Genomic DNA, 27,387 nt, shown 5'->3' on the forward strand with positions numbered 1-27,387 from the left:
GAGTTATATAGTGCCTTATCTACCGGTTAACAAACAGCCAGATAGTGGATCATAGGAATGGTGCTTTAGAACAGCATATAAGAGAAAGGATTATGAATAAATAAAGTTGCAATGTAGGCCTAACGGAAAGATAACGTAATGACTTTCATTTTAAAATAAATATTAATCAGATATCAGTAGAGATAAATCACGTGACTGGTACCATAATTCAAGAGCTTGTTATTGTGTCCAGAAGTTGCACAACAATCCACTCACCGTGTGATAAAGGTTCTCTAATTACTGCATGAAATCTCATTTCTATGAACACATTTTCCTTCTCTTCTATTAAATACATTGAAACTCAAAGAACGAATGGCTGGGAATTAGGTTTATTGCAGATATGGAATCCCAAGTCAACAACAACAATGGTCAAAACCTACAACCGTAAATCATAGATAGGCTACATACTCAAATCAGAGATATAACATTCCTTTCCTGTCAGGTGATTCATACAAGTTCCCATAACTGCTCTACATGCCTTTTTTAATCTTTTTCTTATAATTAATTTAACTTCATAGAGATACATCACATACATTTAGAAATCGCTGCAGCTACACATGTAGGACTTCGGTAGAACGATTTTGAATAAACAGAGTCTTAGACGATAAAAGATTACATGACGACAGAATTATTATTATTATTATTATTATTATTATTATTATTATTATTATTATTATTACTCTTATTATTATTAATATTATTGTTATTATTATTACTATTATTATTATCATTACTGTTATTATTACTATTATTATTATGATTATTATTACTATTATTATTGTTATTATTATTACTATTATTATTATGATTATTATTACTATTATTGTTATTATTATTACTATTATTATTATCATTACTGTTATTATTATTATTATTATTATTATTATTATTATCATTATTACTATTATTGTTATTATTATCATTATCGTTATTATTGCTACTATTACTATTATTATTATGATTATTATTACTATTATTATTGTTATTATTATTACTATTATTATTATTACTATTACAATTACTATTATTATCATTGTAATTATTATTACTATTATTATTACTACTACTATTACTATTATTATTATTATTATTATTATTATTATTATTATTATTATTATTATTATTATTATTGTGTTAAACAGTAATTGGCCTTCTGCTGTTGTTTTGCACGTTAATATTCTAAATAAATAAATAATAAATAAATAAATAAATTATTGTTATTGTTCTTATTCTTATTATTCTTATTCTTATTATTATTATTATTATTATTATTATTATTATTATTATTGTTTTATTATTGTTATTATTATTACTACTATTATTATTATTGTTAGGTCCGGGGTTCGATCCCAGGTGGTGACAGGATTTTTTCTCGTTGCCAAACTTTCAGAACGGCCCCGAGGTTCACTCAGCCTTCTATAAAATTGAGTACCGGGTCTTTCCCGGGGGTAAAAGGCGGTCAGAGCGTGGTGCTGACCACACCACCTCATTCTAGTGCCGAGGTCATGGAAAGCATGGGGCTCTACCTTCATGCCCCCCAAGTGCCTTCATGGCATGTTACGGGGATACCTTTTTTTACCTTTTTATTATTATTATTGTTATTATTATTATTACTATTGTTCGCATTATTATTGTTATTATTATTATTATTACTATTATTATTATTACTATTACTATTATTATTATTTTTATTATTGTTGTTATTGTTATTATTACTGTTATTGTTATTGTTATTATTATTATTATTATTAGTATTATTATTGTAATTATTGCTGTTATTGTTATTATTATTGTTATTATTATTATTGTTGTTATTATCATTATTATTATTAAATCAATAACTAGTAATAATTTTTACACCGGGGAGAGAACAACTAGAGGATTCAGTCACGTCACTACAGAAGAGCCCACACACAGCAGAATTTTTCGCTGCACTACAAACTGAAAATGTTGACCACTTACTTTCACTGATCCAGCTGTGCTCTCACAATACAATAACTTCCGTTCAGAAAATGTTTTGCAGCAGAATGGTACCGTACTTGCTAGTGCGGGAGGTAATGGTCTGCAAGCTTCTAGATGTTCTGTCCCCAGTATAATAGTCATCAAAAGATTAAAAAAATGGGGATATAGCGTAGTCTAGTAATTATTTTATCCTTCAAGGGAAGATGTAGGCCTATATATTGAGGAACGTATATAAGAATTATGGTAACACTTGCTGATAAATTATAATAATAATAATAATAATAATAATAATAATAATAATAGTAATAATAATAATAATACATGTTATGCTTGTGTATTCAGCGCAATGCCCTGTAATGTCGCTTCTATATACTACTACTAATTGAACCGTTGAGCAAAGCAACATAAGATTACATTTTCTCCGATAGAACAGCGAATAAATTCCTCTTCCCATTCTGTACGAAACCTTCTGTTCCTGCTAGTAGAGACAGAGGGTTTGTAGAGCGACATGGTACCGACACTGCTTACCTTCAGTACGTGAACGAGACAGCAATGTACAGGAAACTCCCCTTACCAGGTATTTGATTACACGACTTAATCACTATACCCAGTTTGGTCACCGCTGTTGTAGGGTCTGTTAAGATGCGTTAAGTTTATATTCGCAGACGCCATTTGACTTAAATTTGTTTATTTTTTTAAACATGGAAATTAAAATTCTAGTTTTATTCAGCTCTCATATCAAATTTCATCGCAAGCTATATCACACTTTAATTTTCGAGTGTTCTCAAATATTTGTTAATGTAATTCCAGATCCAAATTAAAGCCTGTTGAAACACGTAAAGCACACGGACAGCAAAGCTGAAATTCACATCGTAACTTAAGCTGGGATGCGAACTACGTTCTCTTGTTTATTACATCTGTAAGTTGTAAATCAGGAATCACCTTAAATCAGTTTCGTACTTCTGTCCTAACACATCGTCCTCCACGGGTTTGTAAACTACTTGAATTGTATGATTTACAGAGAAAGGAATCTTGAATTGTGACTCACCGCATCGAACGCAGGACCAACCGCACGTCTCGCGTCGCCACTCACCTAAACAGAGGTCAGCTTCCAACCACCACACAGTTCAGCCAATCAGAATGTACCTACACTAAGATTTCTTTTTTCTTTGGTCTTGTTTACTAATTGTACAAAGTACAGTTTCAGACAAAAATAAACACACTTTGATGTACTGTAATTCAGAATTATTGTACGTTCGCTAGGAGAGAAACCAGAAGGTGGGGGTGAAAGCAGAAGGTCACACAAGTTACCGTTGTTTCCTTCGTCCCGCGCAGAGGTAAACACCACATAGTTGCCAGCTCTGTAACGACTTGGAGAGCACGTAGTTTGCATTATCTGTTTAGTTTTCTTAGTGTTCACTGAAATTAGTGAAATATGTGGCACCATGGCAGTCTGTTGCAGAGAGTGAACAACATAATGATGACCATCATTGTTACAAGAGGTCAGTCATTAGACAGACAAGCTGCACATATTATAAAGGCAAGGAGAAGGAAATGTGATTCACCAATTGCTAAAACTGTGCTTGCTACAGATGTTTCAAGATCATTACTGAGGAAAATAATTTCTATCAATGTAACCAAGTATAACACTGCTAAAAAAAAAAAGAAGTTCAGACTGCATAACAAACAGTTACAAAATTCAAGAAACTTGATTTCGGACGTGATATACTACGACGCACCATTTATGAATGTTACAACAACCACACATCCCCTACATTGGACATAATTTTAAGTGAAGTGCAAAAAAATACACAAGGCACAGATTGCGAGTTACTGTATTGATAAAAAAAATATATGACTCAAATTCTTATAGGTTATACTATTATGAAATTTGTGAAATTCACAAATTTATTATGTTAACTCCATAGAAGAATAAAACTGTTATTACATGACTGAAATAAATAGCAAAGACGACCTAATGAAAGCATTGTTGGAAGAATGGGGGAAAATCACTAGAAAAAAAAAACGGAATAGCTTGTCAAATCAATTCCAAGAAGAATAGTAGAAATTATCAAGAGGAAAGGAGGACCCACCCGATATTAAGGATTGACAAAGGACAATGAATTAATTTTATTTTTGTAGTTGAATTCTTATTTGAGGTGAAATGACACAAATTTTGCTTTGTTTTCATTTATTATTGTTTTGAAAGAGATAAAGTTATAAATCTTTTGTATTTATTTGACCTATGTGATAAAAATAAATTTGTATACAAGTGTCACGATAGTGTTTCATTTACTACACTTGAAGATAGTACGTAGGTTGAGGCTGGGTGGTTATTGTGGACCCACGTTGGACGCCATTTGAGGGTGGGTGCGTCTCGGTGTTGCGTGAGATTCACTCAGGGTAGCCGAGGTACTGTTGTGGTATAGGATGATGTCGGGAATAATACCAAGCCGGCTACTTATATAAAAGGCAGTGTAAACTCCAAAACTATAAGTTTATTGTCGTATTCACTTGGTAAACCCTAGAGTATGTATTTCCGGCTGACTTATAATTCAATCGTTGGTCGCACTTCTGTATCGACTCTATGGCGGCTCTGAATAAGCTCTATCCGATACTACAAATTCAATACTCTGTCCAGTACACTATGATCGAAGCTCCTAAACGTTGACGAGTGGTCTCGCCGATGACAAAGTTCTATCTATCGAGTCTTCGCCGGAAGAAAGACTATTAAGTTGGGCCGCCGACACAAAAAAAAGATGTCGCGATGTCTACACGAAGAAAAGTAGTTATCCTGTCGACACGAAACGAAGTAGTTATTCTGCCCTGTATGTAGGGCCGTCGACACGAAAAGGAGTAGTGATTGTGCCCTGTATGTAGGGCCGCCGACACGATGAGATGTTGTCTCATCTCCACTCCCCGTCATCCTTATTTATAAAAACCTATCCTACGCTAAAACTAACTATCCTATTGGCTAACAACTACGTCACTTAACCGGCCTAAAATCTATTCCCTATTGGTCCAAAGTGACCTCATAAGCTAAACCAAGATCTCTTCTTATTGGGCGCGAAATATGTCATCTCTAAATTTAAACTTTTGGACTTCCCACAACATCAAATTAGTTTGTAAATCTCTCAAGAATACCCGTTCTTTGGAAAACCCAAGCTTGCAGTATCTTTCCCACGGGTCCAGTCCAACTTTAGGATTTTATGCTTCAACAAGTCTCTATGTACGAAACCCCGCTCAAGGTGGCTGTAAATCTGTCCGATGCTGACAAGTGACGAACCACCTGTGTGGGAAGCTAATTCTAACGAAGTCGCCAGAACATCCCCGCGAATACATGTAATAAAAATATGGAGATATCACTTCGCTAATAAATCGGTCTCTCCCTCTCCTAATTACTGCTTTAAGGTGAATACTTTTTTGAGTCACTGTATTTCAATAAAGTTACGTCGTTCATTTTCAAGTTAATTGTAAACAGCTGTTTTGTGATCCCATAAATGTTGCAGTTTTGTTGAAGATTCGGAATGCCTGCTATACGTCAGAACTACCTATAATTTGAAGATCATACACTCACTTTATTGGTTTTCAAGGTTTATTTATTAACATCGGCATGCCGATGATCAAGTCATAATTTCCAATTCAGAGGATAATTTACAAAGAGGATTGTATACATTAAATGAAATATTAAAAGATTTTGGGATGGAAATTTCAGCACAAAAATCAAAAGTAATGGCATTTTTAGGACAAGACCCAGTCAGAAGTAAGATAATACACAATAACCAATGCCTCGAACAAGTGCAAAATTTCAATTATCTGGGTTGTGAAATATCTTATCAAAATGAAAAAGATGTGAACAAGAAAATTACCAAATTTACACAAATTCTAGGAATAATAAACAATGCATTAAAAGCTAAATTAGTACAAAAATCTACAAGAATAAAAATATATAATACACTAGCATTACCCACCCTTCTATACGGAAGCGAGATTTGGACATTAAAGAAAAAAGACATGAACAGAATCAAAGCAACGGAAATGAAATTTTTCAGGAGAACAGCAGGATATACTCTTTTAGACCGAAAAAGGAATGAAGAAATTTTAGAACAATTAGAAGTAGAGTCAGTAGAAGAAAAAATCACCAGATACAAATTCAATTGGCTAGATCATGTAAGAAGAATGGAAAATTCAAGAATCCCAAAAATTATGATGCAATATAAACCTAGAGGACATCGTCGCCCAGGAAGACCGTTAAGAAGACTGCTAGATGGGGCCGAAACAGGTCTACAGAGGCCTAATTCGTGAAGGATGATGATGATGATGATTTATTAACATTATTTTTTGTAATAAATTAGTTATAAACATGTTTCTTTTCACTTCGTACTTACAGGATTTAAAGTTCACCGAGTTTAAGCTAATTGGCACATACTTAATAGATAATGATGTGTTTTGTTACGTATTATGTTAAAGATATGTTTCTCCATTTTTCACAGATCTTTATACTTGTCCTAACTGTATTTACATCCTCATACTTTATTATAATATGTCAATAGTTTCCTCTGTTTACATTTTTATTTTATTTGCATAATTTACATTCTTAGCTTGTTTTCTGTAGTTATATTTATTTAAAATTATATTTTAAAAAGTTTATAACAAATACTTTAGTATAAGTGGCGTAGCGTCAATGTAAGCTAAAAAGCTTAGCTTCCCCAGTTAATAATAATTTCATAATAAACCTGCAGTTTATGAAGAAAATTATTTATTAATTTTAATAGAATTTATACTGTGACAGCGACGTGAGATTCGAACTCACGACCAGCGTCCCGCGAGAGAGCATATCGCGCGGGCTTCACGGGGAAAGGGGAAAGGAGCCTACACGCAAGGGAAGGCTGCGCGCGCAGCTGCTACTTAACGCAGTGAATGTGGAACGACCTTCCCGACGATTCCAGAAGTCCGTCGATGTGAAGATATCGAGATAATTCTCTACACACCTGTAGAAAATTCTCGCAACTATGATTTTGCTATAAAAGAAGAAGCGCCAGCGAACTCGAGCAGTTTCAGAGTTTTCAGTTGATTAGTCAGCCAGTCAGTGAGTAAGCCAGAGCAAGGAAGCCAGTCTTGTGTACCGGAGTTCGACTCGAGTGTGCGTCCGCAACTGCGTCAGCAGCCGAAGGCCTGAGTTCGAGTGCAGTGGACCGCAGTTGGAGGGACCTGAGTTCGAGTGCAGTGGACCGCAGTTGGAGGGACCCGAGTTCGAGTACAGTGAACTGTCTCTGAAGGTCTGTGGCTCGAGATACTGTGGACTCGAGTGACTGAGATAGAAGAACTGTGAACTGAGAACTGATAGTTCTGATTTGTAAATAGTGCTTTGTAAATATTAGTTAAGATTAACAGTTCATTGTTGTGCGTAATAGTCCAAGTAAATTGTCATTGTCGTCGGTGGAGTGCTATAACGAATACTGTGTTGAGTGGAGATCCAATTGTTGACGAGAGCGTTAAGGTGAATTGTAGAAAGGAATTATTGTTGTGACGAATAAATTACATTGTTGTTACTAATAAAATTCACAATATTTACGCATTAAATATTGTGATGCGGCAGCTCAGGATGATTTGTGATGCAGCAGTAAACAAGAAGCCTGCACACACCAGCTTCCAAGCAGACCGGTTTCTTCTGTGTAATCCACCCCGCAGATTTTCCATCCCTTCCTAAGCTACCCTAGTCGCAAGGCTCGCAAAGAAGCTAGCTTTAACATTTAAAATAAGTAGTTTCCGAGTTATCCCTTTTCGTCAGTTGTGTTCAGTTGAAGTGTTAGTGTGCATTGTGGCTGATATAATAAATAATGAGCGAAATAAGTTCCTGACACTAATTTACTTGAATTTTTTTAGGACAATTGTATTATCAAAACTGACTTACGAACAAAAGTGTGATTTAAAAAACAAATGACCGACTCCCTTGCTGTGAATGAAGGACACAACCAAAAGACAGACGTATACTTACGTAATGATACTAATATTGTGATTTCTCTAAGTATGACAGGGAGTGAGCTAATGTTATACGTATACGTGTCTATTTGTTAGAGATATGTCTAAACCGTGAAATCAAATTTTACTACGTATCATTTAAGGTCATGCCTTATTGGTGTTACTTACGATGTTCCAACCAATCTTCGACTGCTGGCTTGAAATTGACTACTATTTATTTTAAGACTGTATTTTTGTAATACGTTTTCCCATATTGCATGAAAGACAACTTGAGTTAGCTTCCCCTACTCAAAATTTCATGCTACGCCACTGAGTATAACAATATTGTTATGGTGACTGGCTAGGTTCAAACTACAATTGGCTTCCTAGATATCTCAAATATTATAGAAAGGCACGACAGATAATATAATGAGATTTATATATATATATATATATATATATATATATATATATATATATATCATATCCTAGACATTTTCACGTCATAGGTGAAACAACATAAGGTGGCAAAACATTGTCAGTTTTCTAGCTACATAATGGTTAATTGACTGGAATAGGGCATTGCGAAAGTACGTCATTATTTTATTTATTTTTAGTACAAGTAACATTTCAATGGAGAAAAATGGAAGTATAAGGGTACAGTACAACAGTCAGGGCCTATTCATAGATTTCAAAAAGGCATATGACTCGGTTAAGAGGGAAATATTATTTGATATCCTTATTGAATTTGATATTCCCAAGAAACTAGTTCCATTAATTAAAATGTGACTCAGTGAAACTTACAGCAGAGTCCGTATAGGTCAGTTTCTATCTGATGCGTTTCCAATTCACTGCGGGCTAAAGCAAGGAGATGCACTATCACCTTTACTTTTTAACTTCGCTTTAGAATATGCCATTAGGAAAGTTCAGGATAACAGAGAGGGTTTGGAATTGAACAGGTTACATCAGCTGCTTGTCTATGCGGATGACGTGAATATATTAGGAGAAACCCCACAAACGATTAGGGAAAACACGGGAATTATACTGGGAGCAAGTAAAACGATTGGGTTGGAAGTAAATCCCGAAAAGACAAAGTATATGATTATGTCTCGTGACGAGAATATTGTAAATGGAAATATAAAAATTGGAGATTTATCCTTCGAAGAGGTGGAAAAATTCAAATATCTTGGAGCAACATTAACAAATATAAATGATATTCGGGAGGAAATTAAACACAGAATAAATATGGGAAATGCGTGTTATTATTCGGTTGAGAAGCATTTATCATTTAGTCTGCTGTCAAAAAATCTGAAAATTAGAATATATAAAACATTTATATTACCAGTTGTTCTGTATGGTTGTGAAACTTGGACTCTCACTCTGAGAGAGGAACAGAGATTAAGGGTGTTTGAGAATAAGGTGCTTAGGAAAAATATTTGGGGCTAAGCGGGATGAAGTTACAGGAGAATGCAGAAAGTTACACAACGCAGAACTGCACGCATTGTATTCTTCACCTGACATAATTAGGAACATTAAATCCAGACGTTTGAGATGGGCAGGGCATGTAGCACGTATGGGCGAATCCAGAAATGCATATAGAGTGCTAGTTGGGAGGCCTGAGGGAAAAAGACCTTTGGGGAGGCCGAGATGTAGATGGGAGAATAATATTAAAATGGATTTAAGGGAGGTGGGATATGATGATAGAGACTGGATTAATCTTGCACAGGATAGGGACCGATGGCGGACTTATGTGAGGGCGGCAATGAAACTTCGGGTTCCTTAAAAGTCATTTGTAAGTAAGTAACTAAGTACAAGTAACATTTCTTTAAGTATTTATTTATTTTCCCTTGTACCACCAATAAAAAAAACAGACATAAGTTATGCTTTTAATTTTTTTTAAGTTATAAGTGGCTGTATGCACTTACGCTCTATTCTGAAACTCAAAATACCATTTCGGATCCGTAATAAATTACGTAGACTACATCAATACACTGAATCTTGATGATATGGGCTTACATTTGTATATATTAATGTCGAAAATGTTCACGTGGCATCGAAACCAAAGCACTAAAAGTCATGCCTTATTTCTCCTCCACTCAGTGTTGCCAAACGTACCCATGCTCCGGCTTGTAACTGAAGATGGCTCTGCTACAGCACAAAAAATAACAGTCCAAAATAATGTGGACCGTGTTATACGCCAATACTTCGAGTGGCTTCACAACTTTTCAGTAGCAGGGTTTTAGTAAATGTTTACATCCAAATTACGTCACTGCTTGTATTGATATAAAAATTTGGTTATCTATAAATAAGTCTATTGATTCATTTTATTTTTCTGAATCAATTAAACAAGTTTTCCTGTCATTATACACACGCATTTTCTAAGTTCTGTAGACGCTGGATTCAATATCAATATACTATACAGAAATACAGAGACATGGCGTTTAGTCTGTTGATGCATGAAACTAGCCTATTAGGAAATTGAGTACAATAGTAACAGATTTATGATTCATTTGCGATACAAATTTAATATATTGGATAACTTCTATATTACCGGTTGTTCTGTATGGTTGTGAAACTTGGACTTTCACTTTGAGAGAGGAACAGAGGTTAAGGATGTTGGGGAATAAGGAGCTTATGAGAATATTTGGGACTAAGAGGGATGAAGTTACAGGAGAATGGAGAAAGTTACACAACACAGAACTGCACGCATTGCATTCTTCACCTGACATAATTACTTACTTACTTACTTACAAATGGCTTTTAAGGAACCCGAAGGTTCATTGCCGCCCTCACATAAGCCCGCCAGCGGTCCCTATCCTGAGCAAGATTAATCCAGTCTCTATCATCATACCCCACCTCCCTCAAATCCATTTTAATATTATCCTCCCATCTACGTCTCGGCCTCCCTAAAGGTCTTTTTCCCTCCGGTCTCCCAACTAACACACTATATGCATTTCTGGATTCGCCCATACGTGCTACATGCCCTGCCCATCTCAAACGTCTGGATTTAATGTTCCTAATTATGTCAGGTGAAGAATACAATGCGTGCAGTTCTGTGTTGTGTAACTTTCTCCATTCTCCTGTAACTTCATCCCTCTTAGCCCCAAATATTTTCCTTAGCACCTTATTCTCAATCACCCTGAACCTATGTTCCTCTCTCAGAGTGAGAGTCCAAGTTTCACAACCATACAGAACAACCGGTAATATAACTGTTTTATAAATTCTAACTTTCAGATTTTTGGACAGCAGACTGGATGATAAGAGCTTCTCAACCGAATAGGAACATTAAATCCAGACGTTTGAGATGGGCAGGGCTTGTAGCACGTATGGGCGAATACAAAAAATATGTAGGCCTATAGAGCAGTGATCGCCAAAAGCTGTGTCGCGACATATGCCCCTGTCTCCACTCAAGCGTAACCATGACATCATATCCCCACCCTCTGTTTACAGCCTTCACTTCGATATAAGTAAAGACATTTATCAGCAGTGGACGTACGCATGTAATGTTACAAGTGTGTAGGATAATATGTTTCGATGTCTTTTCGAAAACAGATAATAAGTAAAAACTTAATTTTAAGGAGCATGGTAGGAAAAGTATTTATTTTATGCAGATGACAAAAATATGAGATACTTAATTTGTTGTAAAATTTTAAATGAAGTATAAAAGAACAATGTACGTTGTCATTATTTTTCTTCTTATGAAGACTACCACGCCCTTACCTGTAACTTGAATAATAAACGAACAATAAAAAGTAACGGCTTCTATGTCTTAATCGGGGTAAAACATTTCGACTTTTTTTCGACGTATGTAGTGTAATTTGAATATTTCATTAATAAATAAACAATAAAAAGTATCGGCTTCTATGTCTTAATCGGCGTAAAACATTTCGACTTTTTTTCGACGTATGTAGTGTAATTTGAATATTTCATTAATAAGTAAACAATAAAAAGTGTCGGCTTCTATGTCTTAATCGGCGTAAAACATTTCGACTTTTTTTCGACGTATGTAGTGTAATTTGTATATTTCATTAATAAATAAACAATAAAAAGTGTCGGCTTCTATGTCTTAATCGGCGTAAAACATTTCGACTTTTTTTCGACGTATGTAGTGTAATTTGTATATTTCATTAATAAATAAACAATAAAAAGTATCGGCTTCTATGTCTTAATCGGCGTAAAACATTTCGACTTTTTTTCGACGTATGTAGTGTAATTTGTATATTTCATTAATAAGTAAACAATAAAAAGTATCGGCTTCTATGTCTTAATCGGCGTAAAACATTTCGACTTTTTTTCGACGTATGTAGTGTAATTTGTATATTTCATTAATAAATAAACAATAAAAAGTATCGGCTTCTATGTCTTAATCGGCGTAAAACATTTCGACTTTTTTTCGACGTATGTAGTGTAATTTGTATATTTCATTAATAAGTAAACAATAAAAAGTATCGGCTTCTATGTCTTAATCGGCGTAAAACATTTCGACTTTTTTTCGACGTATGTAGTGTAATTTGTATATTTCATTAATAAGTAAACAATAAAAAGTATCGGCTTCTATGTCTTAATCGGCGTAAAACATTTCGACTTTTTTTCGACGTATGTAGTGTAATTTGAATATTTCATTAATAAATAAACAATAAAAAGTATCGGCTTCTATGTCTTAATCGGCGTAAAACATTTCGACTTTTATTCGACGTATGCATTGTAATTTGAATATTTCATTAATAAATAAACAATAAAAAGTATTGGCTTCTATGTCTTAATCGGCGTAAAACATTTCGACTTTTTTTCGACGTATGTAGTGTAATTTGTATATTTCATTAATAAATAAACAATAAAAAGTATCGGCTTCTATGTCTTAATCGGCGTAAAACATTTCGACTTTTTTTCGACGTATGTAGTGTAATTTGTATATTTCATTAATAAATAAACAATAAAAAGTATCGGCTTCTATGTCTTAATCGGCGTAAAACATTTCGACTTTTTTTCGACGTATGTAGTGTAATTTGTATATTTCATTAATAAGTAAACAATAAAAAGTATCGGCTTCTATGTCTTAATCGGCGTAAAACATTTCGACTTTTTTTCGACGTATGTAGTGTAATTTGAATATTTCATTAATAAATAAACAATAAAAAGTATCGGCTTCTATGTCTTAATCGGCGTAAAACATTTCGACTTTTTTTCGACGTATGCATTGTAATTTGAATATTTCATTAATAAATAAACAATAAAAAGTATTGGCTTCTATGTCTTAATCGGCGTAAAACATTTCGACTTTTTTTCGACGTATGTAGTGTAATTTGTATATTTCATTAATAAATAAACAATAAAAAGTATCGGCTTCTATGTCTTAATCGGCGTAAAACATTTCGACTTTTTTTCGACGTATGTAGTGTAATTTGTATATTTCATTAATAAATAAACAATAAAAAGTATCGGCTTCTATGTCTTAATCGGCGTAAAACATTTCGACTTTTTTTCGACGTATGTAGTGTAATTTGTATATTTCATTAATAAGTAAACAATAAAAAGTATCGGCTTCTATGTCTTAATCGGCGTAAAACATTTCGACTTTTTTTCGACGTATGTAGTGTAATTTGAATATTTCATTAATAAATAAACAATAAAAAGTATCGGCTTCTATGTCTTAATCGGCGTAAAACATTTCGACTTTTTTTCGACGTATGCATTGTAATTTGAATATTTCATTAATAAATAAACAATAAAAAGTATTGGCTTCTATGTCTTAATCGGCGTAAAACATTTCGACTTTTTTTCGACGTATGTAGTGTAATTTGTATATTTCATTAATAAATAAACAATAAAAAGTATCGGCTTCTATGTCTTAATCGGCGTAAAACATTTCGACTTTTTTTCGACGTATGTAGTGTAATTTGAATATTTCATTAATAAGTAAACAATAAAAAGTATTGGCTTCTATGTCTTAATCGGCGTAAAACATTTCGACTTTTTTTCGACGTATGTAGTGTAATTTGAATATTTCATTAATAAGTAAACAATAAAAAGTATTGGCTTCTATGTCTTAATCGGAGTAAAATACTTTCACGTTTTTTTTTTCTACGTATGAGTGTAATTTGAACATGTCATTAATAAATAGACAATAAAAAGTATCGGCTTCTATGTCTTAATCGGAGTAAAATACTTCGACGTTTTTTTGAAGTGTAATTTACAACTTCGTGACCAGCCTGGTACGTTTTTCTAATTTCAAATTACTGCTGATGTAAAGTACACGCTCTTTCTATGTTAAATAAGAAAATAAATTTATGTTATTTTGTTAATAATAAAAAATAATTAATAGGAGGATAAAAAATTAACATGAAAAAACTGTGTATAGGTAATAAGTAGAAGAATATTATATTCCTTTCGTTTTTTTGGTCACAGTCCGTCTCTGCACTGTTATTCACTGCATTACCTGAGGAGACAGCCACTCCACCCTCTCCCTGCGATAGTGGTGTGCGGGTTGCATTTCTATTACGTCACAATTTCATGGTGTTGGCAACCACTGCTATAGTGTGTTAGTTGGGAGACCTGAACGGAAAACAACTTTGGTTGAGCCAAGGTGTGCATGGGTGAATAATATTGAAATGGATTTGAGGGAGGTGGGATATGATGGTAGGGACTAGATTAGTCTTACTCAGGCTAGGGACCGATGGCGGCTTATGTGAGGGCGGCAATGAACCTCCGGGTTTCGGAAAGCCATAAACAATCGGACTCTTTAGTGAGATAACACAGACCACAAATTCCAGACGTACCAAATTACAAACTGGAAATTGAACTCGAAAATATATAAGCCAGGTAGTTCTACATCTAACATAGGCCTAATATTTCGCGAGTAGGTCTTAACTTGCTGCTGGACTAAATTTCTTGGAGGAAGTCATTTTTTAGTTCCAGATTCAGTCACGTGTAATGTAGGGCCACACCGATTGAGGGGTACGTGAAAACAAAAAGTAGAGGGCGAAACTAACGTCATTACCACACACTGATGTCAGCACTGGAGGTGAACGCAAAGAATAACTCAGGCTTATTTATGCCTGACGTTAATTATGTAGGCTATGTAGAATCACTGAATGGCGAAATATATCTGAGAGGTGTCCGATCCCCTCTGTGTTAATTGTAATTGTAAATGATTTCGTAATGAAAGGTGTAGCCTACAAGGCCTACGCCTATTTTCTATAGGTCCATTTTGTAGCCAAGTTTTCCTCTCACAGTCTATCGTGAGATACAAATAGCCTGTTTAACTTCACACTAAAATCTTTTACAATATGGCGATCACAGCGTACATGGCAGTTAACCCTACTTCAGTTTGTCAAGTTATCAGTGGCGTACTTTATCAACGTAATTAAGACAAGTTTCTAGGCGTGAATGTCGAGTTCGTTCGGGAACAGTGATGCCAACGGAAATGGTTAGCTTCTCAAAGACATTGTGAATAAATATAGGCATAAAAATGGCCGTAGTATTGATGTGCATGTGAACAGCAGGAATATTAGCGGCAGTCAGTGACGTAACAAGGACATCGAACAGTATGAGGCGACATACTTACTGTGCTTGAAATAGTCCAGATGAGATGCAGAAGGATCAGTGGCGTATCACTATCACAAAATAATCTTGTATGTTTTACACGGACAGTGGTACCAACATTAACAATTTTACCATATTTTTATTTGAGTATTTTGTACAGTAATTTGAACAATAATTACAAAGACAATTGAATAGTGGTGATGATGGTGATGCCAATAACAGAAAAGGAAAATAATAATAATAATAATAATAATAATAATAATAATAATGAGACAGCGTCAGTGGCGTATCAAGCTCCCACCACAACAAAGCCACGTAACACGAGAGTAACAACAGCCTAGAGCAGTGAAGTAACAGCATTACACGCAGAGCAGTGATGCCAACACAACACATTCCCGCTGGTTACTGTGGTATAATGGTATTGCTGTCGTGTTGGCAGCACTGCGCCTGCTCAGCCCTGCAGCATGGCCGCCACTGCTGTGCGCCCGAACTGACGCGCCAGGTCCAGGGCCGTCCGTCCCTGCTTATCCCTCGCCCCCCGCTCAGCGCCATGCTGCAACAGCAGCTGCACCACTGGGGCGTGGCCACCCCATGCTGCACCGTGCAGTGCAGTCTGCTGGTGTGCATCATCAGCCTCGTTGGGCCGCGCCCCAGCTGCCAGCAGCAGCTCACACACTGCAGGGTGCCCACGGCATGCAGCCTCATTCAGAACACTGCGGCCAAATCGTCGCTCCTTCACATCCGGCCGCGCCCCGGCAGCCAGCAGCGCCCTGCACGCATCCTGGTGGTCTTGCTCTGCTGCCAGCCACAAGGGTGTGCGGCCATCATGATCCACTGCGTTCACCTGGCTGCCTGCATCCAGAAGCAGCTGCATCCTGTGTGTGTCCCCCCGCTCTGCTGCCCGGTGTAGCTCAGTCCTGCCTTGGCTGTCCTTCTGCTCCAGGTTGGGCCTAACCTCAGCCGCAGCTCTGTGCTTCTGCAGCAGACAAAGCAATCTGGTCAGAGGAAGCTCAGTCAGCTAGGTGACAGTCCACTAGGCTGAGTGAAGCTGATGGCAGTAGTAGTGACAGTAGCCATAACTACAGTAATGTAAGCAGTAGTGACAGTAGCCATAACTACAGTAATGTCAGTAGTACCCTATTAATAGTTAGTAGTAGTGGCAGTACTCAAATTAAGTTTGCTCTCCAAGTGCAGCTGGTCGCAATCTCTGTTGTAACACTTTGTATCAATCATTGCTCAGTAACTGTAACCATGGCAACAGCTCACACTTACTGATGTCTTCTGGCGCTCCGCTTGCAGTTTGCGTGCCATTTTCTTCAGTTCCTCTCCCTTCGCTTGCAGTTCTTGTCGCAAAACACGCAGTGCCTCCACTTTACTCTGTAATTAAAAACAAATCTGGTTGAGAAGAACCTCAGATGCCGATAACTTCGATAGAAACATGACTATGATGATGATGCCGATGATTTCATAATAGTAATCATAATAATATTATAACTATTATTGTTTTAATCATTATTAAAATATGCAATGACTGAACAAAGCTGGTAAAATCCCTCATAACTGTAACCATGGTAACAGCTCACACTTACTTCTTCCAGCTGGCGCCTCATCTCCCGCCCAGCCTCCAGTTCTTGTCTCAGCTTCACCAGCTGATCCTGGTAACTCTGTAATATAAACAATTCTGGATTAGAGAAAGCTCAGCTGGTTAGGTGATAGTCTGACTTGAAGCAACAGGTTTCATGAAGGAATCAAGCTGATGGCCGGTATACAGCATCAGGAAATGACACAACAGCTACCAACGTATAATGTTTGGATAAAGGCTTTCAAATAAAACCTCCCATCCTGCCTATGGATTTCCCCAAATAGCTAAATATATGTTATGAATGCTCAAATAAGTCGGACATCTGCGGGAACATAATCATCATTTTCATTATGAAGTTTTAAGAAATGGGCCACAGAACAAATCGTAATTTGTATTTTCATGATAAGCCCAAAAAGAAATGGGTTATGGATCACCTAACTACCCAGAACATAATTCAGACTTTCATAAGCCCTAAAATAAATGCGCCATTGGTCATCTAGACCAGTGTCCGTCAATCTTTGTGAAGATGCTGCCCATTTTTTGGCGAGACTGTTCTTTGCAACCTTCCATTCCCTCCCTACCGTATATGTACCTCCCTTAAAAAAAACATCTTAGACAATCGAAAAAAAAAATGATTTCACTGAAAGCCAGTCGATAGCAGCCAACTTCTAAAGCATCGTACCTGCGAGATGAGAAACCAGAATATGCAAACCTACTTTCCAGTGAATTCTATTTTGCTTCTTAGACGTGCCTTCCTTATTGATAATAATCTTTCAAACACTTTGAATTGTGGTTTTCCTCAAATACGACATAAATGTATGTTAATAAGGCATCGTTTGTTTTATTTTATATTCCATCCCTCAACTCTTTACATGACAACACAAAGCGTCGCGACCCATACTTTGAGAACCACTGGACTAGACCTGCCCGCCCTGATATGTAATCCACATTTTCGTGATTAGCTTTCTCCTCATCTAATCAACTCTAAACTAGTCCCTGTCCTTGGACTCCTGTCACTTAAGTATGATTTATATGTTGTTGCTTTTAAAGCTGCTTCCTAGCTTCTTCTGTCGCACCTCGATGCTTTTCCAGAATGAATATCTGGCTGGAAAATTCGCTAGCTCATAAACATTTACACGGTCCTATCTCCTCTTATATTTCTTAACTGTTTATAACAGCGGAATATCTTAATAACAGTTCTTTCATATTATTTCTTTAGCAAGAGTAGTCAGTTATTTCTTTACATCTTAACCTGGGCTAACACAACCTTTGCTTTTTAAGGAACTAGCATAGGAGGACCCAATTACACAGCACAAGGACAACACATCATGCCACATGTTCGTCGTATCAAATGTGGTTTGTAGACAGCTGCCTATAATTATCACCGCTCGTGTCTGCGCTGAAGGCAGATGTATTCGCCAGTTGTTCAGAGATTCATTCCCTGAAGTCCTGACATCCCATTTCTTTGGAAGCCGCTAGTAAAATCAACCGGCTTATCGCTTTCACTGAGCATTAAAGTTAGATACATTGTATTTGACTTCAGAGTATTTTAGTCAAAGGGAATTCAAAATAAGACGCTAGTGACATAAATAAGCAGCTTCATTAGAAAATTTTGCCACCAAATTAGCCGGCGAATAAGGAAGCTTGTTCAAAGCAAATACAAGCAGCACATATAAATCACACTTCAGCTAGCCCCTCACCTAACCCACTCAAACCTCCTCACTGTCCTCGGCCTCCTGTCACTTAGCTATCGCCATCTTCGTCTTTCAGATATTACCAGTACTATTACTGTCACTACATTGTGACATATAATGGAGTAGCCATATTTATCATTCAATTAAGTGCCTATTTGAACACACCTTGGCATCTGCATATCTGCCTATTTTAAAGTTTTTCGTGCTCACTGCTCCAATCCTAAATGTACCGTCAATTGTCCAATTACTGTATCTGTAACCATGGTAACAACTCATCACTTACCTTTTCCTGCTGGAGCCGCAACTGGTGCTCTTCTTCATATTTCTGCCTCAGTTCTACTTTCTCCTGTAACCACAAAGGAATCAGGTTCAGACGTAGCTCAGTCAGTAAGGTGGCAGTGCGATGAGAAACAGAATAACACACAAACAACTACTGAATATATTGTAGTAAACAACACGACATTTCTAATTCTATCTTCGCATTTTGTACATGGCTTCAAATTGGTTTTAACTCTTTTTTCAATTTCCCTCATCACCCATTTTCTGAATTTCTGGTATGAGCAAATAGTTCTGTGGATTAAAGCCTTAATTGCGACCCAATCTAAAGTGTTCAGCAGTAACTGTAAATATGGCAACAGCGGAACTCTCACCCTTTCCGATTCTTCTTTCAGCTTTTCCAGCTCAGCCTGTGTTTCTCTTAATTCCCTCTCTCTCAGCTTCAATTTCTCCTTCAGCTCTTCAATGTTGTTGCTGCTCCCTACTTTTTCCTCTTCCTTCCTTGCCTCCAGGCCATGCAGGGACCGCGAGTCCAACCTCTCTTTGAGGACCCTCACCTCCTCTATGAGAGGAAGCAGCAGTCTAACCTGTCCCTCCAGGGTCTTCACTCGCTGCTTGAGGTCGGGGATTGGGTTGGGTTTTGCCATCCTGCACACCAGAAAGCAAGAAAACAGTGAAACCTACAAATACTATTCACAAGTCACTGCTGACCTTCTTCCATTAACACGTACTCCAATGATCTTACAGAAACTGGAATGAATGAGTGACAATGCATTTTTCAAAGTCATTTGTGTCCATCAAGTACTTCGCTTTGCTCAAATATTTTACCGAGTCCGTAAAAATTCGTCCTCAAAATATTGGATTAGAATAATAAAACAGCTTCACTGACTGACTAATGTCAAGGGTTATCCTCAGAATATCGTACAAGTAGGGAAAGATTAGATACTTTCCACTTTTAGATAAATTGCTTCTAGATTACTTTAACGTTTGTTACTGATTTTCTTTTGTTTGCAATTCAGTAAATTGCAACTCTCTACATGCCAAGTTTGTCTTGATATGTAGACAGTTGCAACAAATTTACAAGTTCATGACCGCGGAAAACAACACTTGGTCATTTACACATGTTGGAATCTCAGCAGTGTTAGAACAATGCCATAATCAGCACGGCCTGACGTTGCTAGCATGTTACTTTTAATCTAAGAAGTTACAGACATTGTTAACAAATACATAAATCCTAATGAATGATTTCTGGTTGTCAGACTCACAGTTTGTAAGATCAATTTCGTCAATTTTGGACTTGTTTCGTTTTTAGATTATTTTTTTTTTAATTTTGTTAGTTCATTCTTGGCCATTTTTGCGACTTTTGATATTAATTTTAATTTTTGTTTTCAATTAACTTTAACATAATTGAATTTTATTTATTTTGTAGATCACTTTCCGTCCTCATTTACAGCAAAGGCAGGATGGAATATATTTTTCACGGAAGAGCAATTCAAGACCAGACAGTAAGCTTGAATCCTTGAAGAGTCCCAAGGCTTTAGAGAGAGAAAGCTGCTGAAACCAATCAGCTGTTCCTTACTTTACAAACACAATATTGATCAAATAATAACATTATTATAAAAAAAATAACTGCAGTAGACTATTGAGATGTAGGGCTACCATTAGATTAATTAAATTTGTAACAAGAACAAATGAATAAAGAAAATTAAAGTTGAGAAATTGTTGGGGAATGGAATTTGAATCCCTGTCCCGAATATTCAGTATCCTTCCCAACAGATGGCTTATCTGTTAAGTATAAATTTTATTAAAGATGAAGACAATAACAATCACAGTTTTTAAATGCTGATTTTTAAGAGAGTAATATATTTTAAACAGCTCCTTTCTGACACCAAGAGCAAGCTGTGAGCACATCATCGTACAAGAATTTCCACAAATCTGTTCCTGAAACGAAGTACCTTGATAAAATTCTAAGACAAACTATAGTGGCAAAATACAACATAGACCAACTAACACTCCATAAAGTATAAATTAATATACAACTATTAAAATACTGCAAAAATGAGACAGGAACTTACATTACTTGGGGGATCCTTCGCACTAACTTGCGACTTCCTCTTTCTTGTTGTAGTCTATTACTCAAGACCACTACCTCTCGGCGACTTTTGTGACACATCTTTCCACTTATTAATATTAATTTGTCTGGATCCTTTTTTTTTTTAATTATTTAGCCGGTAAATATCTACCGTAGAAATCTTCACTACCTTGCAGTCGTCCATTTTACGTAATAGATCAACTGAAACCTGATACACACAGTTCAAGTACCCAGTATTCGTAAAGAGAACAAATTCCCGTGCAATAACTCCCGATACGATGTAAACAACTGGATACGCTAGAAGTGACTAGTGACGTAGACCGTTGTTCGAACCAAGGAATTCATGGTTGTAACTCGTGTAGAAGCGTCTCTGATAAGTTATACTTAGATATTAAAAACAATTTTTTTGAGAGCTGTGTAAGACTACACAGAGCATTATTCCATTAAAAGTTCGATTTTGAAAAATTGTAACATAGATCGTTATTGGTCAAACGCTTGAATTGAAGAAAATACGGTATAGTAATGCTAAATAAGGTTTGGCCTATTATGAGACAAGTTTATAATGCTACACTAAATTGTGCGAGCCAATGTTTAGTCAATGAGTGAAGCGACTTAGCTAATTCTGACCAGTACAGCAGTTGTATAAACTTATAAACGTGTTTCATATGTTATTTTTTACGACGGAATTTTAAAACATTTAGGCCTAATAAAAAAAATAACAACAAATTTGTAATGATGGGTAGCTTGAAATCACGGTCTATGAAGAAAGGCGTTGCTATGGCAACAATGATGTATTAATATTATAGCACGGCAAACCATATAACATTAACTTTACGTCACAAGTTATGTCGTCATAATAGAAGGCATGACGTTTTAGTTGCCATGGTAATATTTTACGGCTCTGGTACAATTATGTGGAATATTAAGCAATATTTTTACTAACGATTGAGTAATAGTGGGCCTATATTGCGATACAAGGGAACTGCTTTTTACAAAATCGAGGAAAAGTCTGAAAAACGACATTTTGTAATGCACTTCACAAACGTGTATTGTACATCTTTTGAACGATCATATATTATTAAAATTCTAAATACAATATATTTTGGATTGCAAACGTAGTGCAATATTATTCGTGAGCCTTCACAAAAATACCTGTAATGGTAACTAAATAACAAAAAAGTACACTGTGATGGGTCTATTTCAGCAGGTCTATAGTTTTATGTTATCCCCTAGCAACAAGTTTCTGTATGGGAATTCTAACTATCAAGGCCTAACAACAATAGGTGTAAATACAAAAGGAAAAAAAAACGACCGTGCGAAAAGAGTATTTACAATGCTGCAGTAGAAAGAAAAACATATTTTTGGTCATTGCAATTGTTTTAACAGTTGCTTACGAAACTATATACAAGTTGGGCATCTGAGCGTCATGACAATTTCTGCCGCTAGGTTCGCTTGGCAGTTCTATTAAATGATGAATAGTTCCATTACTAAGCATTGTGTATCGTGAAAATTCTTTGATTAATTTTGTATTACTGATCGAGTACCAAGATTATAAACATGCCAAGCATATTACATCTTATTTGAGATTTATTGATGACTTGTTAAATATCAGTATGCAGATTTTCAGCGTCATTTAATGCAATTTACAATTTTGTTTCCCGAAAGTCTGAATTTGTTCAATTAAAAATTTTGTTTCCACACTACATTGTTCACTTATTTACAGTCGATTGTTTTCAGTTCCGTGTTTTTCCTTCACATTTCGTTCCCTCTAATTTGTTATAATTGCTGAAAGTGAACTACCGGTGTCTTCTACTTTCAGACATTATTATTATTATTATTATTATTATTATTATTATTATTATTATTATTATTATCATCATCATCATCATCATCATCATCATTAAACTAGTATAAGTTAGTTCTTAGCTTGTCTTGCCTTAAGACAATCAGTAGCGTTATTCGAGGAAAAGAGTATGATTTACCATCATCATTTATAGTGGCGAAATATTCCACGACAATGCTTAATTATTACTGCTGAATACTGACTCATAGGTTATACGATTTGTATTATTTGGGATACAACATACGCAGCAATGCGATTTTAATGTTGAGCATGCCGAGTTTAGTGTATCTTACTCCCCTCATCCTCCAAGCCAACTCTAATATTATTCCAATATTACGAGTAATAAATAAATAAATACATAAATAAATAAATAAATAATAATTACAATTTTTCTTTGTATAATCTCGTAAGCAACGGTTTTAAGAGTTCTGTAAGTATTAGTCACGTGTTTTATATGAATAATAGCAACATACTTTGTTTTCGTCTTGTTAACTTATTTATTTTGGATTTTCTTTCTTTGAATTATTAATTTTGCGGTTAATTTGTGTTTGGAACTAACTGGATTCACCAGCAGTAAGTTGTCAGGACAGAGGAGAAAGAAAAAAGAATGTTCGGAATATGGCCAGATTGTTGCTGGTCGGTTTTACATTCATTCCTTCACCCCCTCCCAAATACGTCACGCTTAAGAGGTTCCAACCCCGCTGTTGCCAAATAGTAATTCATAAACACTCAGTGACCCTGTTAACATAGCTGTGAAAGAATTACTCACGCAGAGTACAGACGTTTTCCACCCTTCTACTTTTATAGGCTGAACTGTTCGCTAATGCCAATACAAGGAGTTACAATTCACAAAAACTGTTTTGTATAATTGTGAAGAAAAAGCATTCTAATTAATTTATGGATAATATTTAATTTTTGTTCCATATTTCCGAATTTTTGTGTTGTTTTGGTATTTTTAGGGCATACATGCATGCATATTTACAGAGATCTCTAGTTACGACGATACCATGGTTACCATTTATATCACAGGCTACGCAGAACGTAATAGAGGCCTATTTACCCAGAAACTGCTTCGTCTTTCCTACTATAACGCAAAATAAATTATTGAAAAATCTTAAGAACACACCAAATTTTTTATTCCTCGAAACGTTTTGGCAACAATCGTTAATGTAAACCACGGCCGGGTAAAAGCAGTGAGGGGTGTAGACTCCAGTGAGTGACACCTGATAGCGCGGTGTTGGCTGTCACGTGGTCAGAGCTGGATCATGGATCTGACTGCAGTACGGTAGCACTTGAGATTAGACACAACGAGATACATTGTTACAAATATCGAAAAAAAACTGGTTAAAAACTCCAAGAAAAACCTCGTAAATCAATCTTAAAAATGTGTAATAAATTTTCTTGTTTATTTCGATAAGGATTCATTTAAAATATCTGCAGAGAGAACAAGTATTTGCACCACTAGAAATTGGGAATTACTTTAGTGTTTTGTTGTAAATATGTACATATTTAAAAGGTTTATACATTCTGAGATACGTTGTTACAAATAGTGAACCAAAAAAAAAAACTGGTTAAAAACTCTGAAAAACATCGTAAATCAATTTTTAAAATGTGTAATAATTTTTCTTATTTATTTTGAAAAGGATTCATTTAAAATAACTGCAGAGAGAACAAGTATTTGCACCACTAGAAATTGGGAATTACTTTAGTGTTTTGTTATAAATATGTACACATTTAAAGGGTTATATAGATTCTGAGATACGTTGTTACAAATATTGGACAAAAAAAACTGATTAAAAACTCTGAAAAACCTCGTAAATAAATTTTTAAAATGAGTAATAATTTTTCTTTTTTATTTTGAAAAGGATTCATTTAAATTGACTGCAGAGAGAATAAGTATTTGCACCACTAGAAATTAGGAATTACTTTAGTGTTTTTTTGTAAATATGTACATATTTAAAGAGTATATCGATTCTGAGATACATTGTTACAAATATTGAACAAAAAACTGTTTGAAAAATCTAAAATAAACCTCGTAAATCAATTAAAAAAATATGTAATAAATTTCTAATTTATTTTGAAAAGGATTTATTTAAAATACCTGCAGAGAGAATAAGTATTTGCACCATTATAAATAGGGAATTAGTTTAGTGTTTTGTTGTAAATATTTACATATTTAAAGGATATATCGATTCTGAGATATATTGTTACAAATATTGAACAAAAAAACGGGTTAAGAATTCCAAAAACCTCGTAAATCAATTAAAAAAAATGTAATAAATTTTCTTATTTATTTTGAAAAGGATTTATTTAAAATATAAAGCTTCAAAGTAGTTATGTTGGTCAACATGTCATCGACATGTTGGATTAGAATGTTGGTCATCTTGCAGGCCTTGGCTATACAGAACACTGCATTTTGTAATTGATTCCCATGAAAAATTAATATTCTGGCTGTTAATGGAGGCCTATTCTGTTACAACACCACTTTCAAACATACAAAATTGCGCTCGCTCTTGGTAAAACAGATGACAGATGAAACATATGACGATCGTTCATGCACTCCGAGTATTAAATCGTTTTGAATAGGATAACTGACGGGTTGCCATGGAACTGAATGCGTATTGAATATGATCCGATCCCACTTGAGACTGAAATCATTGTGAATCAACAAGGTGAGCGTATTGAAATCGATTTGAATACTCCATGAAAACGTTGGCCTGTATTTTCTAAATATTAATGTCGGTTTGAGCGCATTTATTTGTGGTTAAGTGGTGGTCAAGCTATAAAAGGTTTGTTTAGTGTCTAGCTACTTGGTTTTAGTGACTTTACCTCTTCCGTGGTAGAATATGGCTCTCTGGTGGCCAGACTTCCGTGGGCATGCTTCTAGGATTGTGGAGTTACTGTGGCAACGTTTTCTCGTAATTAAAGTGTGATAGTGTACAGATTTCCCGCTAATTGGCGTTCGTAGGCTATAAGATGGTAGATTTGATTATATTCCGTGAAGTTGGATCATATCACGGAGTGTTTCGATTAACGACCATGGAGGGGGCAGGACCGAAAGTGCGTGGTTTGTGCGACGGTTGTAAATGGACGCCTCTCTAACTTTCAAAGAGGTCATCGTTAAATACTGAAAAAGCTGCAAATTCTCTTGGTAAGACATGGCGTAGGCTAATATCCCATAAATGCGTTTGTGCAAATTGTGGCACTGTGGAATAGAGCTTAGGCGAATTTTCGTAAGGTCGAGGATCAGTGACAGATTGGTTTGCTTTCCTCAGACTTTCGGTACGCCTTGCCTATCCTACGCTCTCTGGTAGGTAAGCAGCCCTACACAAATGAAAGCATAATTGTGCTACAACCCACCGGCGTAGCTCTGTCGGCTGTGGCGCTTACCTGCTCATCCGGAGTTGCACTCGGGCGCGGGTTCGATCACCGCTTGGGTTAATTACCTGTTTTATTTAGAGGTTTTCCCCAACCGTAAGACGAATGTCAGGTAATCTATAGTGAATCTCCGGCCTCATCTCTTTATGACCAATACCATCGACGTTAAATAACCTCGTAATTGATAAAGCGTCTGTAAATAACCAAGTAAGAAATTGTGCTACGTTATAGAAAAGTAATTTGTTTGTTTTTTTTTTTTGGTAGGACTAATGCATTTCTTTAAAATTCGGTGTTTGTATTATTTCACTAAGTTTTAAAAATTTAAATTCCGTTTTCCGCCACTTTTCAAGGATTTTCGTTCCTGAAAAAGCAATAAAATACGGTCATTTAAACAAAAAAAAAAAAAGACCGTCACTACGGCTACAGTTTTGTTAATAGCATTTCTATCCAGACAGAAAAAAGAAGAAAATTTATTAAAATAAATTCTAGCCCCTACTGATGAACATTAGAAATACATCGCTACTACAAAAGACCTTGAGTCCACATTCACAGGCTGCAGTAGTCACGTGCCTTATTTTGTATTTAACAACGTTCACTATTACACTAATTGTATAGAATCAAATTTCCGCCACACTCAACAACAAACACAAAATTACTTACTTGATTAAGTTTGAAGGCGTAATATCACAGCTGAGGAACGAAGCAAGGCACAGAGACGCCACGAATCAATCTAGCAACGTAACTTCCGGCTACAACAGCACCAGCTAACTACGTAATATCCTGTATGACCTTCATGCGAAACGTCACGCCCGTCTTGAATCATGGGAGTAAGAAAAGTGTTTATCAGTTACCAGTACTGCCAACAGGGTGGCGACTATAAGATTGCAATCCTAGTGACACAATTTCATCAATACCGCCCTGTCGTCACGTGAAATGTTAAACTAGAAGCTGCTAGTATACAGCCAGATGCGAAATATATAACTTATACGAAATTATGGATAAAGTTGTCATTCGACGA

The 27,387-nt window shown here is 35.6% G+C and overlaps 2 protein-coding genes across 3 annotated transcripts in view; both read right to left on the reverse strand.

Moving 5' to 3' along the window:
- The window catches only part of LOC138713572 (ankyrin repeat domain-containing protein 23-like), a 163,418-nt gene extending 136,265 nt beyond the window's left edge, over positions 1-27,153 (reverse strand). For both annotated transcript variants that reach the window (XM_069845759.1, XM_069845750.1), the window contains exons 1-3: positions 27,030-27,153; positions 19,431-19,704; positions 19,064-19,126 (exon numbers count right to left, since the gene is read on the reverse strand). In XM_069845759.1, the coding sequence (XP_069701860.1) occupies positions 19,064-19,126; positions 19,431-19,703 (336 nt within the window). In that variant the 5' untranslated portion in view covers position 19,704; positions 27,030-27,153. The remainder of the gene's footprint in view (positions 1-19,063; positions 19,127-19,430; positions 19,705-27,029) is intronic.
- LOC138713754 (putative ankyrin repeat protein PA3287) lies at positions 15,624-16,754 on the reverse strand. The gene is made up of 2 exons (XM_069846144.1): positions 16,641-16,754; positions 15,624-16,480 (listed from the first exon to the last, which is right to left on the reverse strand). Exon 2 carries the CDS (start codon positions 16,376-16,378, stop codon positions 15,956-15,958), a length of 423 nt encoding a protein of 140 aa, XP_069702245.1. The 5' UTR covers positions 16,379-16,480; positions 16,641-16,754; the 3' UTR covers positions 15,624-15,955.
- Positions 27,154-27,387: the final 234 nt, after the last annotated feature.

Source organism: Periplaneta americana, chromosome 2 (assembly GCF_040183065.1).
Source record: "Periplaneta americana isolate PAMFEO1 chromosome 2, P.americana_PAMFEO1_priV1, whole genome shotgun sequence".
NCBI lineage: Eukaryota > Metazoa > Arthropoda > Insecta > Blattodea > Blattidae > Periplaneta > Periplaneta americana.

Excerpts from the sequence above, each read along its gene's own strand:
- LOC138713754 (XM_069846144.1), bottom strand. The coding sequence starts at position 16,378 with ATGCAGCTGCTTCTGGATGCAGGCAGCCAGGTGAACGCAGTGGATCAT.